General features: G+C 42.4%; 1 protein-coding gene across 1 annotated transcript in view; it reads left to right on the top strand.

Annotated features, from left to right (window-relative positions):
• The first annotated feature begins 4,719 nt into the window (after positions 1-4,719).
• The window catches only part of LOC147736903 (uncharacterized), a 63,165-nt gene continuing 49,875 nt past the window's right edge, over positions 4,720-18,009 (top strand). Inside the window, 1 exon segment of the mRNA XM_086952721.1 lies at positions 4,720-6,340. Coding sequence (XP_086808847.1) covers positions 4,720-6,340 — 1,621 coding nt within the window.

The following is an 18,009-nucleotide window of genomic DNA, read 5'->3' on the forward strand; positions in this document are numbered from 1 at the left end:
ATGCAACATTTCTCTAACATGTTTACTTGTCTTCCCCTTCTTCGCGCATATATACTCCTCGATCCTGATGTTATTCCTTCAGGACCTCTTCTCTAAGGCCTCCTCCTTTACTGAAATATTATATTTATTTTCCCCAACTAAGTTATGTGGCGGGGTTATTGCTCTAGCTCAGAGAATCTGTTTGTTTGTCGCCTCCTACAATGACTTCATCTTGTCATCCAACTCATCCGTGTCCCTTTGTATGTCAGCTTCACAGAAACTTTCAATTTATAATTCACTCTCACACTGTTGCACCAACTGTGTGACACAATAAAATTAAAACCTTAATGGGGAGATTGATTCACGTACCTTTCCCCGGTAGAGACCACTCCAGCACCTAGAATTATTTGACACAGGGAGTTCTCCACTTTATACCCTGAGACTTCTGCAACTTCCTTTTGAGGTGACTAGACTTGGTTAGCTGAACAACATCAGTTCAGTAACAAATTTCAAACAACTGAATCTCTAAGTTGGTCCAGTGCCTCTGCCATTACTCCCCACTTATTTGTTAATGGTATGGTTCCTGCCGCTCTTAAAGACACCACAGCGAATCCCTTGTTCTGGAAGCCAGGAGCAGATTCCTTGGTTTAAAAAAAGTTATTGCAGATATTGTTACTTTCTTTTGCTCTTAGCTGGTGTAAATGTTTGTAGCAAAACCGCTTTCCCAAGGACACTAGGGTATGATTTTGTCCATCACACAATACAGAGACAGTGCCTCTACCGATTATGGATGAGGTGAAATGGGAGCAGGAGCCGACGCTTTGTTCTCATTAGATCTCTCTGCTGTCTTCACACAGTTGAGTACTCCAACTTGGTGAACCATGTTGAGGCTTTGGGCATCGGGTGCTAGGCCCTAAAGAGGTTCATATCATTCTTTACAGGCTGAACATGTATCACCAGATTGGGCAGCTTTTCGTCCAACACATTGCATGCAATTTCAGAGTGACTCGTGGGTCCTGAATCTCGCCCCATTTGTTCACCAGCTATGTAATCTCACTTGCTGAAGCTTTACTTGAGAAAGGTGTTAGAGCATTTTGAGGTGTTACATGTGATTGTGCAGATCTGTGCCCACCCTGTGTGTAGGTATCTCGGAGTAGTTGATGCCCGTGAATGGCTTGGACGAAGCCTAACCTTTCACTACAAAATGTATGGAAGGGATTTGTGTGTGCGAGACAGTGTGTATGTGTTTGTTTGTGATTGGTCGTCTTGGGTGAATACATTATATATGAGCATGTAAACGACTGATCCGTCTGATTACTTATTTCCAGTGTGTAGGTCTTTGTGCCTGGGGATGAATTGTGTTTCACATGTGTGTGTGTGCACCACAGAGCACAATGCCTGTGTAATTGTGTAACATTGAAGATGTGGTTAAGAGATATCTGGTTTGTTACATTAATCCATTTATAAATGAGGTGTGAGGCTGTACAAGTGAGAGTTGGAGTTTGTGTCACATCTGTGAGTACACAATTGAATGGACTTTTTAAAGAGCAGTTTGTTTTGTGTGCGTGTTTGTTGCAAACATTTGGCGTGTGTGTTGCAAGCATTTTGCCAAAGACAAGCCTGTCTGCTCCCAGGCACACCTGGCCGCCACCGCTGGGACCAGAAGTAAGATAGTATACTCAATATTTCTCGTATTCTGCATAAGATCTAAAGTCTTTCAGTTACACAGATTTTAGAATCTCCCCCATGTTTGTCTCGTTTTTAGAGGCAAATGGTGTGTATGCCAGCCACACATAGAGTAATCTAGTACTAAACAGCCCTCATTTCGGACCAACAAACAATAAACCTCTTCTACATCCTCAGATTGAGGAGTTGTTAAAAGCGGCTTTACTAAACCCACCCTCCCTAGGCAAAGATGAGGTGGAAATACTCAAATTATTAGAATCTTCTTAGCCGGATATCCTGTTCTTAACTGAAACCTGGTTGTCTGAGGAATCTACTCCAGATCTCCAGAAGCCATACCCGAAGATGACCAAAAGAGAACAAGCTCAGAGGAAGGAGTGAGATAGCAGCAATTATTCACCAGTGGATTCACACATCTCTGAAACAAATTACTCAAACTGAAGGGGTAGATCTGCTTTCCTTTCTCAAGTTTCGAGTTGATGACGACAACTCGGTCCCTAAAGATAATGAATTTGCTGATTTAATGATGTTGAATGTACACCAACACATTACATGCTCGGATCACATAAAACGAAACCCCTTAGATCTGATCTGGGCGTATAATTCGAATTGACTGAATATAATCATCCTTTCTTGCATACAGTCCAATCAGTATTTGATCAGCGTTTGTATTCCGGTAGATCTTTCTAACTTGATCCACAAGCAGGAAATGAAACCATATACACATGGCGATACAATAATACAGAGCCAGTGTTATCAACACTTTCAAACCCTTCCCCCCTCTTCCCATCAATTGAAGACATTCTCTCCAAAGAAAAATAACCCACTCTGTGGCTCGGGCATGGTAGTGACCAACACCCCTCAAATCCAACAGCGTGTTATAAACCGCACCAGACCAGTGCCCTGGTACAAGCCAGAGTTAAAGGAGGCGAAACCTGCATTGCGTCGACACTGCCGGGAAAGGGATGCTGAAGAGAGCAAAATCACATTTTTAAATTGAGCTTGTAGAATTTAAAGGCACACCGTTGCATGCAAAGTCCTCTTAATAGACAAATAATAAAATACTTTTTTTTTCAACCTGAATGATTTGTCTCCCCCAGATGAAATGAGAACTTCCCTGACTCCTATCGAGACATTCTGTGACAATCTAAATACTTAACAAAAACATTCTTTAAAGATAGTATAAACTATTACAGCAGCAGTAATTCTGAAGTTGAGTCTGAAAAGAACTCTACTCTCCTTATCCTTGTTTGAAGAAATAAACAAGCTCCATGAATTTGTGATCAAGGTCAAATCCGGGTTCCCCAACTGACCCTTGCCCTCCAGCAGTCATGGAATCTCTGACCTCATCATTCAATCAATCAGCATTTATAAAGTGCACCCCAATGATGTCTTGGCGCTGAGGGTGCTGCGTCTCGGTCGAAAAGCCAGGTCTTGAGCAGCCCCCTGCAGAGCGTTTTCATCAATTCAGCAGCTCAAGCTTTCGTTCCAAGTGTGTTTCAAAATGCTGTAGAGCTCACGATACTGAAAAACCAAGGAGAAGTCCCGGATATAACCAAGAATTATAGGGCAATACCTCTGCTCCCTTAACCTGCAAAAACTATTGGTCAGAGAACTGTCTTCAAGAGGTTCCAGGCTTTATAAATACATCAGCTCTCAGATAATTCTTATCAATAGAATGTCCGCCTCACCATTCCAGATTCAAAATATGATGCAATTTGATGATTACTTCATGAGGTTGAATCAACTAAAACTGAATATTGATAAAACTGAGATTGTAATTCTAAAGAATAAGACCAATCTTTAGAACCAACTTTACTCTCTAACAAAAATGAGATTGTTACCGGAGCTTAAACCCACAGCTAAAAGCCTCTGAGTGATAATCAATAGTAATCTTAGCGCCAGGAAACCTCCGGTGTCAGTGCGCTTTATAAATGCAGCTTAACATTACATTAACATTAACAAGAACCAGCAGGCTGGAGCAGTAGGATCTAAATACAGATTTATACTGAAACTACTTAAGAGAATAACCCCACTCCTCCCACTTAAGGCAAGAAAAGCAATAGTGGTGGCCGCAGTCCTATCTAGATCGCATTATGCCAACCGAGTATATGTAAGAATACCCAAAAACACCATTCATAGACTACAAGTTATTCACAGCGACACAGCTTGTTTACTACATCATCTTCAGAGGTGGGCACACGCCACACCTATATTGAAATAACAAATCCACTCTAAGACCCTCTGCCTCAGCCCTAAATGGTCAAGAGGTCTAGCTCCTCACTTCATTGCAAACCAAGTGGAAATGCATAAACCCGTACAAAACCAGAGATCGCCTCACTTGAATTTACTTTCTATTCCAAAATTACAGAGGATCAGATCAGGTGGACGCAGCTTTGGTACAAGCTCCTTCCATTGGGATCTCTCTACCGGCTAAATCCATTTCAAACTAACTTCAAGTGTTTTCCCAGAAATCTGACAACCCACAAACCTATTCATGCACGATTCTTCCGGGTCTGATTGGTTGTCTCCTCTTTTATGTATTTCTGATTCAGTTCCAAGAAACCCTAGGTTGAACATGATCTCTCTATATGCAATGACATAACACGTTTTGTAGATCCTGTAGAGGTTTGGTGTGTTGGTGTGTGCTTCAGTCACTGAACTGAATATTGCAAAAGAGAGGTGTACAGTTCAAGGGAGGATGATAGCGCAGTCATGTCTGCCAGGGTATTATAAACCTTCGATTGCAGCAAGGCTGTTACAGTGTTCATTTTTTGTGGTAGCACAGTGTACAATTTGAGCAGACCAAGGAACAGACATAGTGTTGGAAACATTTCAAATCCGTGCCTTTCATAATATATGAACTATGTTGCGGGTATTGTGACATTTTAATGATTCATTTTTTTCTGGTTTTAGAAATGAGCGATGTTCTCTGATCACACTGGGGTTGGTGAGACAGGAAGGAGTATTTTGACCTAACTGTCCTGTGATAACGTGTTGTCTTTTCTCTTTTCCTCTCCTCTGCAGACATTGAGACTTGAACATCAATTTACCGGAATGGGTAGAAGGCGGGCTCCAGGAAAGAAAGTGACAGCGCAGTGTTCACATGAATCCGTAAGAGCCACAGTCCCATCTTATCCTCTTCAGGACGTCTCAGCTTCAAGATCTCGAAAAGATACTCAGAGGGACAATGAGCTGGAACCGCTTTCGGAAAACCTGCCGCACATTATCCTTCTATCCATGCTGGAGGAGTTGGAAGCCAAACTGGATAACTTGCTGAATACTGTGGAAGGCATACCTTCTAAAGTCTCTGGGCTGATTAAGAAAATCTGTATAGAAAAGGATCAAGGTTACCTAGATAATGGTGCAGTGTCTTTGGAGATGATCTGTCCGGCGAGCATTAGAGATTGTGCTATTAGCCGGTCTCCTACAACACCTCAACTGGACAGGCCAGGGGAACCGAGCTTGTGTCTTCAGCCAGTGTTTTCTGATGGGCATGCACCAGAGCAGGACTGTACCCTCTCCTCACCAACTGATGTTCAAGTGCGTCCAGAGGAGCCAAACCTTTGTCTACAGCCAATGTTTCCAGATCGACATCACCCACAGCAGGACCAGTGGGTGCAACCTGGGTTTCTAGGTAGAAATGGAGTACAGCAGGATTGTACTGTATCCAGGTGCCCTCAGACAGATCCTCCAGGCAGATCACTGGAGGCAAAGCTGTGTCTTCACTCAGAATTTGCTGATGGGCAGACACCAGAGCAAGACCAGAGTATACAGACGGCGTTCCCAGAAGAGTGGGAGCCAGATGAGCCCCTGAAGCAAGAACCATCCCCATTGTCTACTAATAGCTGGGACCAACAACAGAACCTCTGCCCATATCCACTATTTCCTGAAGGACACGAACCACAGCAAAACCACTGTATACAACCCGCTCTACCAGATGGGAACAGACCTGATGATCCCTTGGAGGAAGCATTGATGTGTTCTGATTTCCAAGATCCCCAGGAGAACCAGTGCCTACAACCCGTGTCACCTGATGGGATGTCATCAGACGAATACTTGGAGTCTGGGCTGTTGTCCTTTGATGAGTTGGGGTCACAACAAACCCAGCGTCTACAGCAACACCTATGCTTGAAGCAGGAACTTCCTTATGCGCAGGATCCAAACGTGAACTGCGAGCTGGAATCTATGTGCACTGAAGCACAGGAACCAGACAAACATGACAATCTAGAACCAGCCTGTAGTGATGCACATGGTTCAGATCAAAAGTACAAGCAAGAACCACTGCACACTGCGGACCAAGACCGAGAGCTAGAGTCAGCGCTTCCTGAAGCACAGGAACCAGATCAAAATGACAATCTAGAACCGGCCTGTACTGATGCACATGGTTCAGATCAGAATTACAAGCTAGATCCACTGCACACTGCGGCACAGGACCGAGAGCTAGAGTCAGTGCTTCGAGAAGCACAGAAACCAGATCAGAACTACACGGTGGAACCACTGCACCCTGAATCACAGGATCAACATCAGAACTGCAAGGCAGAACTGCTCTGTCCTGATGAACGGGGTCAGCCTGTGCCCCCATCATTCCTAGGACTGGATACAAATACTGCAGATGAAGACTCAATGGAGAGAGGAAATACAAAATCACATTTATTGCTGTTCGAAGCTACCCCAGGTATGTGTTTTACTATAAATGAACTCTTGGAGTGCATACTAGCACATGTAACCTCTTCAAAATGCGTATGGGCAGATTTTAGAAAGTTTCCAAGGGGATCATTTGGGATTCGGTGGAACCCCCTGAGCGATACTGACCCCCAGAGTATGAGTACACAGGGTGCAGATGTTTCCCTGCATTCTCCTCCTCTGGTTCTATACAAGACTGCATCCTTCCTGTGCAGAAACAGGCCTGGTAATGGGACTCTGCATGAGACAAATAGTCCAGTAGCTCTTGTTGTTCCTTGTTCGTCCCCATTCCAGGCTGAGGAACTGGAAATAGCGCCAGTCATGGGAGGATTTACTGGCCAGAATCGCACGTAATAGTCGGATGCAAGTGATGTGGTGTTCATTGAGAATAGCAGACATGCGCAGTCTGGAGAGGAAACTGTGTTTCCAGTTGCACAGTTACATTGGGTAAGACGCAGTCGTCTCCAGGTCCTGATATAAAAATCCTAGTCTGTATTCGGCCTCAGCAGCAGGGCCGACCAGGGATGTTGTTGTCACTGCAGGGTTCTCCTGGAGTGCACACCACCTCATGATAGACAGATACACAACCTCTTGTGCAAAAATAAACATAAAAACTGTGAGATATTTGTTGGAAAAAGATGTTAGAAACAGGTCAATAAAAGGCCGTTTAAAAAAGCTGCAGTAGCTCAGAAAGTGTAGAAACCTGCAGAAAGATTCCACCCTTCCTTTATCTAAGGAAACTAATAAAGATATTCCCTCTGCTTCTCATAGTAAGCTAGTAACATACAGCAGAAGTAATAAAAGCAAAGTTCTGTTTGTTGCTTCAATTATGCTTCGTGGGGTGGAGTGGAATTGGATAGATTGGAGTGGAGTGTTGTGGGGTAGATTAGGGTGTAGTGGAATGGGGTGGATTGTAGTGGGGTGGTTTGGATGAAGTGGGGTAGATTGGATTGAGTGGGGTACATTGGATGAAGTGGGGTAGATTACAGTGGAGTGCATTAGATTATGGTACATTGGAGTGGGTAGATTGTGGTAGTTTGGAGTGGGGTAGATTGTGGTAGTTTGAAGTGGGTAGATTGTGATAGGAGTGTAGATTAGTTGGATAGATTGCAGTGGGATCCTTTGAAATGGAGTTGGGTAAATTGGACTGAAGTAGAGTGAGGTATATTGGGGTGAAGTCAGTTAGATTCAAGTAGATTAGAGTTGGGGTAGATTGAAGTGGAGTGGGATAGACTGGGGTCTGTTGGAGCAGAGTGGGTAAATCTGAGTGGAGTGTGATAGATTGGGGTGGAGTCGGGTAGATTGGGTTAGATTGACCTCTCCCCGGGCTGGTCACCTGTCTGGTGGCCACCATCTTTCGGTCCCCCGCCCAGTCCAGCTAGCAGAGTGAGAAATCTAGGCGTCATCTTCGATGCTGGCCTCAATTTTATGGCACATGCGAATAAAACTGCGGCTTCAGCTCATATGAAATTGAGAAGGATTAGGAAAATACTACCTTTCCTACCGAACACGGCCGGGAAAACACTGGTCAGCTCACTAGTCCTGTCCTCCTTGGACTATTGTAACGCTCTATTCTTAAATGCCCAAGTCCGAGTGACAAATAAGATGCAGTCAATCCAAAATGCAGCCGCACGAATGCTGGCTGGGATCCCCAAGTTCGCACCAGTTACAAACATCATTAGGGATCTCCATTGGCTCCCGATACGCAGCCGTATCAAATTCAAATCGCTGTGTATTGTTTACAAGTCACTCAATAATCAAGGTCCCCACTTTCTCAAACAGAATCTTCTCCATCATGTCCCAACCCGATCTCTTCGTTCCTCTATTCAGAACTTCTTGGCTGTGCCTTGCACTAGAACAGTCACCTGGGGCGACAGGCGTTTCCTGGTTGCCGCCCCTAGACTCTGGAACACCCTTCCTGCACATATCCGAGCAAGTCCCTCCCTGTTCACATTCCGCAAACAGCTAAAGACGTGGTTATTTGACCAATAGCCTTGTATATCTTCTTTACCCCAGTTGCTGATCCATCCCTTAACTAGCGCCGAGACGCCCACGGGTATTCGCCGCGCTCTACAAATGTCAATAAATAAATAAATAAATAAATTGAGTGTATTAGGGTAGATTGGATTGGAATGGGGTAGATTGAGTTAGAGTGGGGTAGATTGTGGTGGGTAAATTGGGAATGGATAGATTGGAATGGGGTGGATTGGAGTGGGATAGATTGGAGTGGGGTAAGTGGTGTGGAATAGAGGAGTGTGGAGTGGAGTGTTGTTTCATGGGGTGTGTGGCATAGATTGGAGTGGAATGGTGTGGAGTTGAGTGGCGTAGTGTGGAGTATACTTGGTGTGGTAGCGCACTGCCATTACAGACAACACATTTGTCTTGCCGCAACAGCGCTTAACTTTGTGGGCTTATTGCTCACCCATTGCTTTTTATTTGTTTCTTCGAATCTCCTTTAAACAGCCTGCCTTCCAAATGGCTAATCTTTCCTACTTGTCCCTCCTTTTTGTAGATTGTTCCCTCCCACGGATCACCGTCCCGTTACTTGTATCCTTGCAATGGTCCCATATTATCAACTGCTTTAGGCACTTTTTCTTTTTTCTTTGCCTAAGAGCACTTCATATGAGCACTTTTTTCACTCACTCCAAGCTTTTTTTTTGTAAACGGCTGTAATTCTTGTTCATATCTCGTCACATTTGCTGTTCATTCACAGACCGAGATCAAATGTCAGATGATGTTTCCCCTAAAAAGTCTGTTCTTTCTCGGACTTCAATGTAAGAGAGCCAGTTCCTTACCATCTCACTCATCGCTGCTTGCCTCTCCTTGCTTGTAATGTATAAAAGCAAATTACTTCATTTTCTTGCCTTCACCACCTCCCCTTCGCATAATGGTAGCAGCCGTTTCAACTAAAGTGCTCATGTCTACTGCTGCTGACCAGAAACTTCACCGCCGAATGTAAAGTTGGCACCTAAGGTAAGGGAAGGACGGCTTGGGGTGGAGGGGACATTGGCATGTACAGAAGGCCGTGCCATTGAAGCATCTTGTGGCAGCTCTCACCAGCAGCATCATGACGCGACCCTGCCCCATCTGTCAACGTGTCCGGCTTGAAAGCAGTATAGGATAATATCTATATATTCTGTAACCAGTCTGTTTGCTACGTACAATCCACTGTACTAAATGATATGAGGTATTCTTAGTACATGTATTTCTAAAATGTCTCATGTTGTAATATTTAGGACACATACTATTGTAATGCAAGTTGATCTCTAGTAATGTTTAGGGCATGTATTATTTGTAAAGTAGAAATGCTTTCCACTTAAAATTGAATATATATACTTGGTAGTTTGTTTAAAGGACTAATCAAACCAAATCTCAGAAGTACAATGCTATAGAATCGTGAAGCACTCTGATACCCAGTTGGGTCATGTTGGCACTATATAAAACACTGAATTAATAAATGAATAACACACCTGAGTGCGTGCTCTGAAGGTGTGTGAGGGCTGAAAAATTACATTCATGCCCTGCAATGCCAGCACCCTCGATGCTGCCTGCGTGGTGGCCATATTGAAGCAGAAAACCAGCAGGACATCTCAGGCATTTACACCCAATACCGTGAAAGATGGCAAGCCCGTAGGCTGATTTGGAAATTATTGGGCACTTTGCTAGTGGTATCTTGAGGAAAATAATAAAATACCGGCGGCGAGGCCAAAACTACTTTTCAAAAAGAACATACTCACACTGGGGAGAGACTTCTCAGGCTCTGATTGGTGCCTGGGATTCCCTGCAACAGAGAGCAACCATTTGTAGCTTCTTATCAGACTAATAGTCCCCTTTCCCGGTGTCCAGAAAAAAATGTAATATCAGCATTTTTAGGTGCAGCACCGAAGGAGCTTATTGATGACACAGTAATAACTCTCTGTTCCCGGCATTCTATTTTCATTAATCATATCCACCACATTTGATTGAAATTCAAAGGGTAGGCCACAGTAACTACGTGTCAATCTTTGTAACCAGGCAAAATGCAGTAGGATATTTCTTTTTCGACTGATGGTGTGGGACACTGCTAAAAGTCATTTGCAAAGTCAGTAGGTTCGCAAGGCAAGACCAATTGGCTTTGCCAGTGCTTGTTTTTTGTTGTGTGCTAGGAATAAAATCTTACACCTTCTCCTCTTGTATGGATACTCAGCAGATTTGTCACATACATTCTTTCATTTTGAAGTAAACACCAAGCTTTCTCAAAGAGAGAGCTTGACATTTGACCTCTGTCTTTGAATGCACAGCAAATGTGACCAGATAAAAACAAGATTTAAAGGCCTTTTTAAAGAAAGCGTGTTTGTGGAAGAATACAGTAAACAAGGGAGGGACGGATGTGAATTACAAACCACAAATCCAATGGTAAGGAATGGGTGGAATGTATTCCCACTGATGCTTCCTGAATATCCCCACGATGTCTTTAGCGCTGTCTGGTAGTCTTGGATCAAAAGCACACAGGTCACGTTGAAGTTTGTTATTGGGATTGCTTTTAACATCTTAATTTATTTTTAAAAATTATTTGCAACTCACTTAAACCATAGTCTCTCTCTCTCTCTCTCTCTCTCTCTCTCTCTCTCTCTCCCTCTCTTTCTCTGTTTCTCTTTCTTTCTATCCTTCTCTCTTTCTCTCTATCTTTGTCTCTCTCTCTCTCCTTCTCTCTATCACTCTTTCTTTCTTTCTCTCTCTCTTCTTTCTTTCCCTCCCACGTAGTTTGTGGTTATAAGAGTTTCTATTGAAAAGCAATTATTTCTTTGCTAATAATTTTGGAATCTTTTGACATATCTGCACAAACTTTTCAAAAAGAGGTTTTTTCTGGTTTCTCTTTATTATACCAAATGTGTTTATTTTTGTGGTTTTATATAGTACAATCTTGACCGAAGGGCATTGAAGCACTTTTCTAAAGAAGAAAGACCAAAATGCAGATTAGATGTGCCATAAAATAACAGATAAGCAATAGACTAATCCCACAGATCACGTCAGGGGAGAAAGTTAATACAGGATACATTGGAAAAGTGGATGCAGAAAAGCGATCGCAGATTTATTATTCAGAGCATCTCTCAAGTAGGAGGATTTTGAGTTTATAATTGTGGCAAGACTTGTGGTTGTTCAAGGTGGTTGGGGAGTTCCAGATCCTTGTAGCGCTGGCAGAGAAGACGAGCTTTATAAAGCGTTCTTGCCTGAATGTCGCTTGTTCCAGCAGGAGGACTTTACGAATTCTCGATCCTTGTTTAGATACAGAGATTTTGAGTTTGGGTGTGGAGTTGTGGAGGGCTTTGTGGGTGATGCCTTCAGTGTTACATTGGTCCGTTGCTTCAATTGGAAGCCATTATAGGATGCAAAGTATAGAAGAAATGTGATTTAAAAACGTTGTGACCTGTCACAAAGTGGATAACTGTATGAAGCATTTTTCTCAGTGATGCTAATTTTCTCGGGGAAGGCCAGACAGGAAAGAGGTCCAATAATCCAGTCTAAAAAGTACCAGCCTATGGACTTCTAAGTTCGTCAGGCACTCTTGTCCTTTGATGAGACATGCTTCTGAAGGTAAATGAGAATTAATATAGGTCTATAATTGTTAAGGTTGTTCTAGTCGGCATCTGCGTTGTTTGATGAGGGGGGTGACTTGGCCGAGTTTGAGGGAGGTTGGCATGGAGCTTCTTGAAAAGGAGGAGTTGATGATTTTGGTCCATGCAGGCGAGATATGATGTGACTGTGATTATTGACACGCTCAGGAGGGAGGGGATCAGAAATGAGCGATGTTGGTTTCATGCAAGCGAGTAATTGGAGCACTTCTTCTTAAGGCACATCGGCGAATTCAGTCCAACTGGCATAGGGTGAGTTTGGCGAGACGACCATTAGTTGGAGGTAGGGCCTTGGGTAGACCCTCTTTGTTAGGGGGGTCATCTTTGGTGTAGGACGGAGAGATGGGTGGGTCAAGAGAGATTTCAATGTTAGATATTTTTTCAGAGAAGAATGTTGCAAACTCTTTGCAGCGCATGGTAGAGGCATTTATTGAGTGTTGAGGGAAAGAGGAGGTTTGCTGTTTGATGATGTTGAGAAGATCTTTAGGTCTGTTCCTAGAACGGTCAAGTTGGGCTCAGAAGAAGGGGGATTTTCTCTGAAGATGTGTGTTTTGTATTTTATGCGTTTAGCTCCCGATATCGCTAGATGTGTTAACAAGGGTTGTTGTCTCCAGTTTCTTTCAGCCAACCGGAGTTGTTGCCTCTTTGTTAAGGTCTTTGTTAACCCAAAATCTGGAAGGGATACTTCTTGATTTCTTGAGTTTCAAAGAGGCGTCTATGTCGAGGAGTTCTCCCATGTTTCTGTTGTAGTGGGCAGTGAGATCATTGCCTTGGAATTTGGGAACTGACTAACGCTTCTAACTCTGCCTGGGAGATTCAGTGTATGTTCCTCGCTCAGTGCTTGTGCCAGGTATTTTTGGGGTGGGCCTTTGGTTGGATGGCATTGAGATTGAAAAGAATTAGGTGGTGGTAAGTCCAGTCGGTGGGTAGGATAGAATGGAGGGATAAGGTGTTCTGCTTAGAGATGATTGCATCAAGTGTAGTGTAGTTCCTATATTCCCAATAGGCTCTGCGCATTGGAATAACATATACTATAGTTTAGACATAGGACTGAGGTCTACTAGGTCTCTGTTGAATATATTGGACTTAATTGTGAGTGCCAGCTAGCTCAGAGGTCACTAGAAACTTTCTCGAATAGACAAGAAGGGATTAGTTTCTGACAACCACATAAACATGACAACTTTGTTTCGCAAGAAAAAGAAATCAATCTCTAGAGTCGCGGAAACAATAGATAGTTATTTCACTCAGTCAATCGTGCATGCTTCGTTTCACGTAGCTTGTCTCCTTTCTGGTGAAGAATTGGCTTGGTAGTTTAGTCTGCCCTGTTCCCATGATGCACTGGGCCAGGGACAGACTGATTTGCATATAGCCAGGTTCTGAGCTGGGATGGGGCAGTGAGATAAATAACGGTGATGGATCAAGCCCTGATCTTTGGACTGGGTAAGAGTGGTCTGTTTAACTCAGACACTCTGTTCATCACCACCCCCTTTTTGTAAATCGTTTTTGGCCACTATAGGTGTGGCAGGGTATACTCAGACATGAGTCCCTTTCTCACTGCTCCATCAGGATTCAAGCAAGCCGGGCCGAAGAAGGCTGAAATGCCAGAAACCGGTCCCCGGTAGCTTGTCTCCTTTCTGGTGAAGAATTGGCTTGGTAGTTTAGTCTGCCCTGTTCCCATGATGCACTGGGCCAGGGACAGACTGATTTGCATATAGCCAGGTTCTGAGCTGGGATGGGGCAGTGAGATAAATAACGGTGATGGATCAAGCCCTGATCTTTGGACTGGGTAAGAGTGGTCTGTTTAACTCAGACACTCTGTTCATCACCACCCCCTTTTTGTAAATCGGTTTTGGCCACTATAGGTGTGGCAGGGTATACTCAGACATGAGTCCCTTTCTCACTGCTCCATCAGGATTCAAGCAAGCCGGGCCGAAGAAGGCTGAAATACCAGAAACCAGTCCCCGGTAGCTTGTCTCCTTTCTGGTGAAGAATTGGCTTGGTAGTTTAGTCTGCCCTGTTCCCATGATGCACTGGGCCAGGGACAGACTGATTTGCATATAGCCAGGTTCTGAGCTGGGATGGGGCAGTGAGATAAATAACGGTGATGGATCAAGCCCTGATCTTTGGACTGGGTAAGAGTGGTCTGTTTAACTCAGACACTCTGTTCATCACCACCCCCTTTTTGTAAATCGTTTTTGGCCACTATAGGTGTGGCAGGGTATACTCAGACATGAGTCCCTTTCTCACTGCTCCATCAGGATTCAAGCAAGCCGGGCCGAAGAAGGCTGAAATGCCAGAAACCGGTCCCCGGTAGCTTGTCTCCTTTCTGGTGAAAAATTGGCTTGGTAGTTTAGTCTGCCCTGTTCCCATGATGCACTGGGCCAGGGACAGACTGATTTGCATATAGCCAGGTTCTGAGCTGGGATGGGGCAGTGAGATAAATAACGGTGATGGATCAAGCCCTGATCTTTGGACTGGGTAAGAGTGGTCTGCTTAATTCAGACACTCTGTTCATCACTACCCCCTTTTTGTAAATCGAGAAAATAGAGAGACGGGCGTTTTCAATAAAAGTATTTATTGAACAGTCTTCTTTCTCAAGCACAAGAAATGAACTGCTACAATCGTAATACTGGTTATAAAGTACACGGCATATAATACGAAGAGTATTATAAAGTAGTACTGTAAAAGCATTGTATGGTGTCTAAGCCATATAAAATAACATAAAATACATACATTAATAAATAATGACTAAAAGTACTCAACTGGTGCTTCTAAAATACGCCTACCCCGGTGGACCTAACCTAGGTCTAGTACAAGGGAAGAAGTAAGTGAGGTGTAGCTTAGTTTCAGTATTCTTTTTGCCAAGAATCTATTCCAAGAATTCTCTAAGGGTCTAATCAGCTCTGACAGAAAATATAGGAGGCCCCTGATATGAAGATTCAGGGACCAGGGGAATAAGCTAAAAAAGGTGGAGGTGTCCCAAAGAACGAAATCCCCCGTGGGGTTGAAAACTAGAAAATACTAACACCCACTGCACTATTTTACTGCACAACCACCAAGTGTGTAGCTAACATTTCAACATTTCTGTAAGACCTAAACAAGATGACAGTAAATTTGAACATTCACAGCTTCTTAAAGTACTACAAGAGATACATTTTGCATAAAATTGCACATGATTTTATTACATTTGATGGTTAAAAAAGTTTTTTTACAATTATCAAGTAATATCCAGAGAAATTAAAAAAAATCGGTACACAGTATACAATATATTGCACAAAGAAATTAAAATGGTTCAAAGGAACAATAGTCTATGGAGACTATACAATAAACAAACAATTAAAAATATTCTTGAAAGCAAAAGTCGACGCTGCGTTTCGGTTAAAATCCTTCTTCAGGACAGTTTCTATCATAAAACACAAAATTACTTAAGCAATACTAACAACATACGTGCAATGTCTTTAAACAGGTATAAACAATCTGACTGTCGTGCACTCGCATATCGAGAAAATTCTATGCAAAAAGAAGCTTTATGCTCACAAAGTACCTCCCTAATAATTGTTATTGTCTAGGTTTTATCAAAAGAGCACTATGTCATGCATAAATATTAGAATGACTGTACAGGTGCAGCCAACTGGATGGAATCTATTTTTGCAGGCTAGTCAAATCTAAGAAATACATCCTTTATTTTATATTGGTGGTTGTGCCAGTAGACAAGTGAGATATCACACTATCGGCAAAACTCATTTAGAAAATCACACGCAAGGACTACGGTGCTAATACGCAAATAAAAGGAGGAGAATGTAATCAATAAATCAATAAGGTAAGGCTCTCTTACCTTAAAACAGAATTTCTTTGTCATACTCAGGTTAATGATAACTGAGCTCAAGTATTAAAATGGTGTCCTGATAGAGGTCCACACTAAAGACGACAACTTGCCCAAATGATAGGGCTGGATCTAGATGTACTTGATAGTGTCTATAAAATCGAAAAAGCAAAGGAGTATATTTGAATTTGTCTCATATATCGTACATGGTTAAGTTCCTTTCTTATTCATTTAATCACAATTACATAAGGATATACCTTATAAACAGATCAGTTAGGTCCGTGCTGCGTCGGAGAGGCCAGGCTCACATAACTCTTATACATCTGCACATGCAGGTCTTAATGGGTCGTACTTATCCTTTAAGACTCACCAAGAAAGGGAGCTCAGTCAATCCCTGTAGCCCAGTGCTGGATATGCCTCGTCAGCTCTAGCTAGATATCGGAAAATCCTTGCGGTATCTAGAAACTTATGTAGAGATATGCATAATTCCCTGTGAGCTTTTAATCTTTCTTTCTTTTACTTCTATATGTTTATTTAATCTGTGGTCTTGTAGCTTAATATTACTGCCAATAAGAAACTACTGATTGTGTCTTACAATCAATATACGCTTGTTTTGCTAATCAATATACACTTGTTTTGCTAACTATACTCATTCATTTGAGCCGTTGACGCTATTCTAGATCTCTGTATCGATCTCATCATTAGGGTATTAAGAACTACTCGTTTATTTCGCCAGAGTAGACTCATACTCAGTCATTACAGTTATGCGTCCATAAGGATACTACAGCTAAAGAGACTGCCAATAGCATACCATCTAATGATCAAATACGCCCGTTAATAACATTTGGCAATCTAACATTGTTACAGGCTAATATATCCTCTCTCGAAAACCGGAAGGCATTAACTATCTAAAACTCAGAAAACGCCTTGCTGGCACACCATCCATCGTGTGCTTACCGTATTAAAAAGGACCGGCCTCCATGCTCCTCCGATCACAGCGTCCGGGATTCAGCTGTTTTAAATTGAAAGCATTCCCTGCACGCCGAGACTTGTTTAAATACAAAGGGCTTTCCTATTGGTCTCTGCTTATTGGCTGATGTGCTGTCACGTGATTGCGGTTTCCTAAATAAACCCTTGTTGTAATCTTTTTTCTATATGGGAGTGTGTTTAAACTTCCATGCAGATATTTAATTATTTATGGGGATTATTAATGATTCTTCTTCTTACTTTAAAGTATAGTTGTTATTGCCGCATCGTAGTGACTAGGGTTGACATATTCAGCCATACCTTATTCTTTTCAGTATTACTTTAACAAAATTAAAAAAAAGGGACTATATAAAATTACAGCGATTTACTTATACAATACGTAGGCGAATGCATTGGTATTGTATAACTGCCTTTGGTATGCCGTAATCATAACGATTATATCTGCTGTCCTCATCAGTAGTTACCTAACTCTAAAAGAATTTAAAAAAAATTAGAAAATGTTTTGTCAACAAGGAAAACTTTATTGACGGTAGTTGGTTAGTGGATGGATGTTAATAAAGTCCAGCTTACTGTTGGGACAGTCTTTGTTCATTCAACTAATGTTGCGTTCCCAATCTTCCCGGCTATTCAGTCCCAGTCTGACACTATTTAGCCTTGACATAAAGTACTGCTCGCGTTTTTTACGTTTTTGGTTTAAGTCTCCCCCTCTGGTCTTCATGGTGACTGCTTCTAGACAGCACCATTGGAACTCTTTGATGTCATGACCCATTGTTTGCCAATGGTCTGTTAAAGGTGCACCTTTTTTTTGGGTCCTTATTGCTGATTTATGTTCATTCATACGAATGCGTACCTCACATGACGTCTCACCTATATAAATCAAGTCACATGGGCAGCGGATCATGTAAATGAAATTTTTAGAACGACAGTTCATAAAACTTTTTATTGCAACAGAGTTATTCTTATTTTTGATATTATTGCCTTTGATGATATCTTTACAGTTGGAGCATCCTGCGCAGGGGACGGTGCCAGTGGGTAGGGGCGCTTTATCAATACTCTGTTGCAAGAAATTGCTGGTGTCTCTATATGTATGCACTATGCTGTTACAGATAGTACGATTCCTACGATATGAGAACATTGGTTTAGGGAGATTGTTATGTTGTTTGTCATTAATAAGGTGCCAATTTCTATTAATGATGTTTTTGATTTTGTTGCTCGCTGAGCTATAGTTAGTGACAAAGA

This window comes from Lissotriton vulgaris, chromosome 1_2, assembly GCF_964263255.1.
Source record: "Lissotriton vulgaris chromosome 1_2, aLisVul1.2, whole genome shotgun sequence".
NCBI lineage: Eukaryota > Metazoa > Chordata > Amphibia > Caudata > Salamandridae > Lissotriton > Lissotriton vulgaris.